We start from the raw sequence: 10,249 nt of genomic DNA, 5'->3' as shown, positions 1-10,249 counted from the left end.
AAAAAAATCCAAACCTACATGGCCCTGTGTGAAAAAGTAATTGCCCCCTGAACCTAATAACTGGTTGGGCCACCCTTAGCAGCAATAACTGCAATCAAGCGTTTGCGATAACTTGCAATGAGTCTTTTACAGCGCTCTGGAGGAATTTTGGCCCACTCATCTTTGCAAAATTGTTGTAATTCAGCTTTATTTGAGGGTTTTCTAGCATGAACCGCCTTTTTAAGGTCATGCCATAGCATCTCAATTGGATTCAGGTCAGGACTTTGACTAGGCCACTCCAAAGTCTTCATTTTGTTTTTCTTCAGCCATTCAGAGGTGGATTTGCTGGTGTGTTTTGGGTCATTGTCCTGTTGCAGCACCCAAGATCGCTTCAGCTTGAGTTGACGAACAGATGGCCGGACATTCTCCTTCAGGATTTTTTGGTAGACAGTAGAATTCATGGTTCCATCTATCACAGCAAGCCTTCCAGGTCCTGAAGCAGCAAAACAACCCCAGACCATCACACTACCACCACCATATTTTACTGTTGGTATCATGTTCTTTTTCTGAAACGCTGTGTTCCTTTTACGCCAGATGTAACGGGACATTTGCCTTCCAAAAAGTTCAACTTTTGACTCATCAGTCCACAAGGTATTTTCCCAAAAGTCTTGGCAATCATTGAGATGTTTCTTAGCAAAATTGAGACGAGCCCTAATGTTCTTTTTGCTTAACAGTGGTTTGCGTCTTGGAAATCTGCCATGCAGGCCGTTTTTGCCCAGTCTCTTTCTTATGGTGGAGTCGTGAACACTGACCTCAATTGAGGCAAGTGAGGTCTGCAGTTCTTTAGACGTTGTCCTGGGGTCTTTTGTGACCTCTCGGATGAGTCGTCTCTGCGCTCTTGGGGTAATTTTGGTCGGCCGGCCACTCCTGGGAAGGTTCACCTCTGTTCCATGTTTTTGCCATTTGTAGATAATGGCTCTCACTGTGGTTCGCTGGAGTCCCAAAGCTTTAGAAATGGCTTTATAACCTTTACCAGACTGATAGATCTCAATTACTTCTGTTCTCATTTGTTCCTGAATTTCTTTGGATCTTGGCATGATGTCTAGCTTTTGAGGTGCTTTTGGTCTACTCTCTGTGTCAGGCAGCTCCTATTTAAGTGATTTCTTGATTGAAACAGGTGTGGCAGTAATCAGGCCTGGGGGTGGCTACGGAAATTGAACTCAGGTGTGATACACCACAGTTAGGTTATTTTTTAACAAGGGGGCAATTACTTTTTCACACAGGGCCATGTAGGTTTGGATTTTTTTTCTCCCTAAATAATAAAAACCATCATTTAAAAACTGCATTTTGTGTTTACTTGTGTTATATTTCACTAATGGTTAAATGTGTTTGATGATCAGAAACATTTTGTGTGACAAACATGCAAAAGAATAAGAAATCAGGAAGGGGGCAAATAGTTTTTCACACCACTGTATTATTTGATAGTTTATTTATATATATATATATATATATATATATATATACATATATATACACACACACACACACACACACACACACACACACACACACACACACACACACACACACACATACATACATACATACATACATACATACATACATACATACATACATACATATATATATATATATATATATATATATATATAGGCGGCACGGTGGCGCAGTGGGTAGCGCTGCTGCCTCGCAGTTGGGAGATCTGGGGACCTGGGGTTCGATTCCCGGGTCCTCCCTGCGTGGAGTTTGCATGTTCTCCCCGTGTCTGCGTGGGTTTCCTCCGGGCGCTCCGGTTTCCTCCCACATTCCAAAGACATGCGGGTTAGGTGGATTGGCGATTCTGAATTGGCCTTAGTGTGTGCTTGGTGTGTGGGTGTGTTTGTGTGTGTCCTGCGGTGGGTTGGCACCCTGCCCAGGATTGGTTCCCTGCCTTGTGCCCTGTGTTGGCTGGGATTGGCTCCAGCAGACCCCCGTGACCCTGTGTTCGGATTCAGCGGGTTGGAAAATGGATGGATGGATGGATATATATATATATATATATATATATATATATATATATATATATATATATATATATATATATATAAATAAACTATCAAATAATTTTGCCAGGTTGAACAAGAACTGCGCATTTTCCATAGCATTGGCAGCAATGCCAGTAAGTTTCTGAACTGAGATTTGTATGTCCAAAACAAAATCATAAGTACCAAAAAAAGATTTAAATGTTGAAATTTCAAATGCATGATAGTACAAAGGGTTCCGTTTTTGATTGATAAGCAAGTACATCTCATTTATATTAGCCTTTAAAATTGTGTATTTTTTAAAATTGTGACAACAAAAAGAAGAAAACTGAAAATTGTATGTGACATTAAACCCACAGTATATGACTGTAAATCAAGGCACATGGAACAGGTGAGGGGACGCTGGCGCACGCATGTTGTTGCCGCTCCTCCCTGTAAACAACACTTTTCGCAAAATTCGCCTAATTCTACACTTTCTTACGTTTGTTTTATTTCTTTTATTGTACGTATAGTTCGTGGATACAGCTGACTCGAATTGTATGGATTTGGCTTATATTTACAGATTTTATGGACTTTACTTTGACTGGGAACAGCTGAGTCTGTGGATCACGGGACGAGAACCTACAAGCATTTCTTTGTGCCTGGCAATCTAGGACCTTGGGATGATCTGTCTCCGTGATTATATTAAATTCGCTTTGCTGATCTGCTCCCGTTTCATCCTACAATACTCTACGACTGGGAACTGATCTGATATTCATACTAATCTGGCTTTTGGCTCCGGGGCGATCACGCCTGAAATTACCAAGCGTTACAGTTTGTGGCTGTGTATTGGAACCTCCAACTCCTGCTACCTCCTCATGCTATGCTTTCTGCAGCTTTACTATCGCCGCTCACCTACTCTACCACACCCGCCTGTCCTACCGGTTCCGCTGTGCTGTTCTGCTTCTCCACTGCTATTCAGATAAGTATTGCCCAGTATCATGCTAAAATACTCTCATGACAAACTCCTTCTTATTAAACAGTTTGTCCAGAGCAAATGGTCTGACTGCAACATCCTAAAGGACGCCGGTATTTTGCAGTGCCCGAAATATATACATCGCGGGTCAGGTCACCGCCACCGCCGGGCTGCGAATGAAAAGACCACCGGCAGCATTTGCTCAGGAATACGCCGTCCTTCTCATTACCCTGGAAATAGAATTGTCGGTGTGCCAAATTTGCATTATGTGGAAATAAACCCTGATTGCGGCTCTGTGCAGAAAGAAGCCTCATTATGTAATGTTGCACTGTTTAACTCGAGGTCTCTTAATGGCAAAGCATTGGTGCTGTCAGAACTCATCACTGACACCAAACTTGATATTCTGTGTTTAACGGAGACTTGGCAAAAACCGAATGAATTTGCGTCTCTCACAGAGGCGACTCCAATTGGTTTCACTTTCCACTCAGAGCCTCGCAGCTCAAGACAAGGAGGCGGGCTGGCAGTAATTATCAGAGAAGACTTAAACATTAAAAGAATCCCAATTGACTGCCCATTGTCTTTTGAGTGCCTGGCTCTTAAACTAATAACGGAATCAGGTCCTGTCTCACTCATTGTTCTCTATCGTCCCCCAAAATACAATGCATCCTTCTTATCCGATCTGATTGAACTTTTGACCCACCTAAGCTCTTACTCTCAGAGAATTATGCTTCTTGGTGATTTCAACATCCATATTGACATTACTACATCTAAACTGAGAAATGAATTCCTGTCCGTACTGGACTGTTTTGACTTGACACAACATGTTGATTTTCCAACCCATTCTGGCGGTCATATATTGGACCTGATCTGCACTTCTGGACTATCTGTTGCCAACATTTACAGCACTGATTTGGGACTCTCTGACCATAAAGCAGTATTTTTCACTGTCTCATTACCTATCCCACCTCTTACCTGTAAACGACAAATTTCTTACAGAAACATTAAAAATATCTGTCCCTCTATCCTTTCTGGATCCATTTCTGATCTTTTACTGTCTGCACCTATTCCACCAACACTAGATAGTCTTGTTGACCACTATAACTCAGCCCTTCACTCAGCATTAGATAAAACAGCTCCTTTAAAACATAAGGAGGTTTCCTTTAAGCGCTCAGCTCCTTCGTATAACTCAGAATTGCGATCTATGAAAGCAGCTGGCCGACGCCTTGAGAGAATGTCACGTAAGACTGGCCTCACTGTGCACATCCAGGCTTTCTCTGACCACCAAAGAGCTTACAGAGAAGCACTAACTTCTGCCAAGAACACCCATTATGGCAGAATAATAGAAAGTGGCCATGATAACCCAAGGGTTTTGTCCTCTGTAGTTAATAAACTACTCGAACCCGCATCTGGTCCAACTACCTCTTCTACTGAAGTCTGTGAGGAATTCCTCCACTTTTTCCATAACAAAATTAAAGATCTAAATAATTAAACTAACATAAATATATCATCTGTTTATATCTCTCCCTGTTTTCCCACTCCATCCAGCTCCTTCTCTAAGTTCTCACCAGTCACCTCTGCGTTTGTTAATAACCTGCTTTGTAAGATGAGGCCGACTACTTGTGTACTGGACCCCATCCCCACCACACTACTTAAATCCTGCCTTCGTGCCATAATCCCGACTGTTACAACAATAATAAACTCATCCCTTGACACTGGCTCCGTGCCACTCACTTTTAAAATTGCTTCTGTAACCCCAATGTTAAAAAAGTCTGGCCTTGATGCTGACAATCTCAACAATTTCCAGCCTATTTCCCACTTACCTTTCCTGTCAAAAGTTCTTGAGCGTGTTGTAGCTTCCCAACTCACCAATTACCTAACCTCTAATAATTTGATGGAACCCTTTCAGTCTGGATTCCGGGCGCGGCACAGCTGTGAAACTGCTCTGCTACGGGTAACCAATGATTTGCTTATGGCAGCAGACTCTGGACAAACTAGCATATTAATTCTGTTAGACCTCAGTGCAGCATTTGACACAGTCAGACATGACATCCTACTGTCCAGAATGGAGAACATGCTGGGTATCTCTGGCACTGCCCTCCAGTGGTTCAAGTCCTATCTGAGTGATAGGCAAGAGTTTGTTAGTCTTGGCAACAGCAGATCCAACTCCGTGCCAGTCACACAAGGAGTCCCTCAGGGCTCTGTCCTTGGTCCTCTGCTTTTCTGTATTTATATGCTTCCCCTTGGCCATATTATCCGTAGTTATGGATTGGGTTATCATTTTTATGCAGATGATACCCAGCTCTACTTCAATGTTAAAAGTGGAACTTCATCAGAGCTTTCTCAGCTCACAACCTGCCTTAGTGAAATTAAAACCTGGATGGAGCAGAACTCTTTAAAATTAAATTGCAATAAAACTGAACTCCTACAAATTGGGACTAAAATGCAACTTAATAAAATGAGCTCCTTCCCAGTCCATCTTGGCAGTGATCTCATCAGACCTGCCTCTACTGTAAAAAATCTTGGTGTCATTTTTGATTCCTCCCTCACTTATTCCACCCACATAAATCACATTAAGAAACTTTCTTACTTTCACCTCCGTAACATATCCCGTGTTCGCTCCTTCCACTCCTTCTCTAATGCTGAGAAACTTGTCCATGCTTTTATCACATCCCGCATCGATTATTGTAATTCCCTACTGGCAGGTGCCCCTTCTAATCTTATATCACAGCTCCAGCTTATTCAAAACTCAGCTGCAAGAGTCCTTACTCGAACCAGCAGCAGCGAGCACATCACACCCATCCTGCTCCGTCTTCACTGGCTCCCTGTGTCCTACAGGATCGAATATAAAATCCTACTAATAACCTACAAAGCTTTAAATAACCTCGCACCAAACTACATCAGTGACCTCCTCCATCACTATGTGCCTGCCCGCCCACTAAGGTCCTCTGATTCTGGTAATCTTGTTGTGCCCCTCACTAATCTACACTCCATGGGTGACAGGGCCTTCAGCTGTATAGCGCCCAGACTCTGGAATGACCTACCAAAATTAATCAGGTCAGCTGACTCCATGAATTCCTTTAAAAAACAACTCAAAACTCATCTGTTCAGGAAGGCTTTTAGCTCTATTTGACTTTATTACCTTTCTCTCAGTTTACATCTCTGTCAAGATGCCAATGTAACCTGTATGTGTGTGGGAGACCATCAATTATGTTGTCTGTTTTTTTCAGAATTTACTGTCTTAATCTTCTTTATTTATTTATCTGGTTTATACAATGCTATATACTGTATATTCTGCCGTTCTTTATTATATTCTGTAAGTGCCTTGAGCATGGGAAAGGCGCTATATAAATAAAATGTATTATTATTATTATTAAGGCACAAAAATGTAAATCTTAATTTTTACTCTAAGGCAATGTTGCCAGTTACAGTAGTTCTGGTAACTGCAGAAAAAACCCCAGCATTTTTATAATAAATTGTGCACTTACTGTATGACAAAAGACCCATCCAGTATCTAATATTTTACCATTATGAATTGCTGGATGCAGATTTTTTTTTTTTTTTTTTTTTTTTACACACAACAGAACAGTTTACAGGCAACCCTTGCTCATTACTAACGATGGTGAACGCTTCATTGATGTCCAAAAATAAAAGACATAGCTTTGATAGTCTTTCCCTCTTTGTTGTTGACTTCAGCTGCAAAACTGGATGGAGCTGGACAAAATTCCCGTAATCATTTGGCAGAAAGCTAGAGTTTCCTCCAGTTATTGCTGATTTTGTGAAACTGCCTTTAGTGCTAAATTCCTCTTTCAAAATATATCCTTGCAAGCCTGTTTATTTAATAATAAAATGTAATATTCAAGAATGGTGTGCCTGCTCTTATCTTTTGCGACATTCACCTAATATTCAAGTTCAAATTGATAATAGTATTTCAAATGATCTTACCGTCTGTATAAAACAAAACCAGCATTTACAATAAAAAAGAGATAATAAATACAGGTAAAGAATAAGGCCAAGGCTTGGTTACATTTATTTTTATTTCTGAAAGGGGTATTGAATTGTTCACTATATGTAAAAATATATCAGATAAACCAAAAGTAAAAATTTAACGTAAAAAAAAAAAGTTCACTAATTATGCAATATGCATGTTTCTGTTAGACAAATGCATACATTTCTGAAAATACACATTATTCATTGTACTGTGTTTATTCACTTATTTTTTTTTTGGAATTGAAGAATTCTATCACTTGTCAAAATGGCATAGTGTAGCATTGTGTAGAGTTCCACTTGCAAATTTCAAACTGATGACCAAGACAAACATCACCACTGAAATTAGACAGGAGTTAAATTAACACTAGAATCCCTGAACACATTATGAATATTTTCATAGACCTCAGCGATTCTAGTGTTAAATATTTTTATGTTAGAATGGTCTTCCTACAATTTATACCCAGGAAGCCTGAGCTGTTTAGGTTAAAACCTAATTATGAATGAAAGTAAATCATCATTACAAGAAATAAATCAGTATGCATACAGAAATGTTAAATGTACTTACAATAAATGTATTAAAAATACATAAACACTATAAATTATATGGCATGAGTACATATGGAAGAATATGTAGGTTTCAAAATATAGGTTGAAGTGAGATGAACATTAATGGGCAACCACAAAGCAGACATATCCTAAAATGTTTCTTGCAGAAAGAGACATCCTGATCATTACATAAGGATATACATAACATGTTTTGCTTTGTTTTCATTATTTTCATTGATCAATCAAAGCAAAATTCATACAAACACTTACCACCCCTTGTCATCATCATCGTTTGCCAGTTCTTCAACCTTCTCTTCTGGAGCTTCAGTGATAGCACTTGAAAGTTTATTCTTAAAACGGTCTAAAAGTGCAAGTGTCTGCAAAAGATGTAATAGATTTTAAAATTTGAAATTAGCTACTAGTTTGCTTATTAGTTTAGGTATTTTGGGTAAGTAATAGTTATCTTTTAAAATTGCTTTACATTTACACACATACTTAATTTAATATTGTACATCTGATTTATAAGGAAGAATATAATGTGGTTAGGATGGTAGAGAGAGCAAGTGCAAGTTATGAAAAGAAGCTGTGACTGTCCTAAATCTGTTGCATTATCAAACAGTGAAAATCTGACCACAAATCTCTTTCCTTCTTTTAGAAACAGGATTCTTTACTTGAGCTACTGGATCATGGAACAGCAGAATTTCTCATTCTCAACATTCCTTGAGCCAAAACTGAATCAAATTAGAACTCACATCATAACTGAGTCAAAGGACCAGCATCAATAAATCTAAGTTTTCTATTTCTACTTTACCGACCTCTAGAACATTCCCTGAAACTATTTCATAATCATCTTTAAAGCAACAGCTCACTTTCTAACTATCTTCATGCTTCTTCTCTGTATCTACCCATTCTGAGTCATGGTTACACAAACCTTGGCATTGTCATCCTGTAGCAAAAGCTTGTAGATTATCTCACTTACTGAACATGAATATTTCACCTGTTCCTTTACATTTTATTTCCATTGCACATTCAGCACATTTGCCCACTTAATATGATTTTTCCCATCATTCCGCTCATATTCCAAAAACCTCACCTACACATCTCTCTTACTTACTACTTCTTCTTTTTCACCTCTTCTGAATCCAGAACAGCACTTATAACAATGGTAAACCTAGGTTACACAAGTTTATGTTTGGTATTGTCAGATGAGCACAGAATAATTTGGGGTGTATCCTATTCATCTTCTCTAATTCAAGAATATCACAGCAGATTTTCTTTTTAAGATTAGATGCCATTCCTGCCCCCAGAAAAATGAAGTTCAGTAATCCCTTGCTATATCGTGTTTCGACTTTCGCGGCTTCACTCTATCACAGATTTTATATGTAAGCATATCTAAATATATAATGCAGATTTTTTGCTGCTTCGCGGGTTTCTGCGGACAATGGGTCTTTTTACTTCTGGTACATGCTTCCTCAGTTGGTTTGCCCAGTTGATTTCATACAAGGGACGCTATTGGCGGATGGCTGAGAAGCTACCCAATCAGAGCATGCAGTTAAGTTCCTGTGTGCTCATTGGCTCAGCGACGGAGCGCTAAATTTGATTCCGCTGCATTAACCAGGAAGTCTCGTCTCGCTCATTTAGCATCAACGTGTTTTGCTGTGTAAAGAGTTAACTTTTGTGCTCTTTTGTGTTTATCTTTGTGCATAGTCAAGCTCTTCGTTATGGCTCCAAAACAATCTGTTCCTGCTACTGCTTCAGGGAACGTGCCCAAGCGCCAACGGAAGATGCTAACGATTGCCAAAAAAGTAAAAGTTTTGGACATGTTGAAGGAAGGCAACAGCTACACTGCTGTAGGACGCCAAGATGAGTCCACAATTCTTTTTATTTAAAAAGAAGGAAAAAATATAAGATCTACGGCCGCAGTGTCTTTTAACCAGGGCGCAAAACGAGTTGTAAGTAGACGTAATAAGGCGGTAGTCCGGATGGAATCTGCTTTAGGGATTTGGATTGAAGACTGCCGGAAGGAGAACAATGGCGGTGCTACACAGTCGCCTGAAGAGGCTCCTTTAGAAGAGCTGTAACGCTCTCCTTTGTTGTGCAGTAAAATTAAACACATTGTTATCGGACAAGTCGTCATGTCATTGTTGGTGAGCAACCATAATTAATTTACTACATATAGTACTCAGTACATGTACGTACGTTTAGTGTCACTGTACACACATTTTACTGTATACAATTTTTCTTGCATTGTACGTATTTATTGCTGGTGGCCTGTCTATCGTAATGGCTGTAACATATGTGATATCGGAGATGCTCGATATCTTTAAAATAATATTTAGGTTTTACTGTATATAAACAGTGTGTTTACATACATAATTTCAACGAATCTTACCTAATATCTAAGAGAATACAAAGGGTTTATGCTGTATAACTGTGTGGGAAATGTTTATAATATAGAGTGTGGTGGGAGAGTTTATAAGGGCTTAAAATAATTAAAAATATCCATATAAACATATGGGTTTTACTTTGTAGATTTTCACCTTTCGTACGGGTTGGTCTGGAACGCAACCCCCGCGATCGAGGAGGGATCACTGTAGTTGCTTGTAAAATGTAAGAGGAGTGGTAACTATTTCTTATAAAACATATTAAAAAAGGAGGCAAGTAACTAAAACAAAAGCTACCTGCTTGAATAGCCTTGTACAATTATGTAGAGGATAACCACATCACCAAACAGCACATA

At 39.4% G+C, this 10,249-nt stretch overlaps 1 protein-coding gene across 2 annotated transcripts in view; it reads right to left on the bottom strand.

Moving 5' to 3' along the window:
* Window positions 1–10,249, bottom strand: part of cwc27 (CWC27 spliceosome associated cyclophilin) — a 300,868-nt gene that overhangs the window by 37,884 nt on the left and 252,735 nt on the right. For both annotated transcript variants that reach the window (XM_051929698.1, XM_028805469.2), the window contains exon 13: window positions 7,780–7,886. In XM_051929698.1, the coding sequence (XP_051785658.1) occupies window positions 7,780–7,886 (107 nt within the window). The remainder of the gene's footprint in view (window positions 1–7,779; window positions 7,887–10,249) is intronic.

The sequence above is a fragment of the Erpetoichthys calabaricus genome, chromosome 7, assembly GCF_900747795.2.
Source record: "Erpetoichthys calabaricus chromosome 7, fErpCal1.3, whole genome shotgun sequence".
Classification (NCBI taxonomy): domain Eukaryota; kingdom Metazoa; phylum Chordata; class Cladistia; order Polypteriformes; family Polypteridae; genus Erpetoichthys; species Erpetoichthys calabaricus.
The sequence above is the reverse complement of the archived record's forward strand: the minus strand, read 5'-3'. Positions and strand labels throughout refer to the sequence as shown.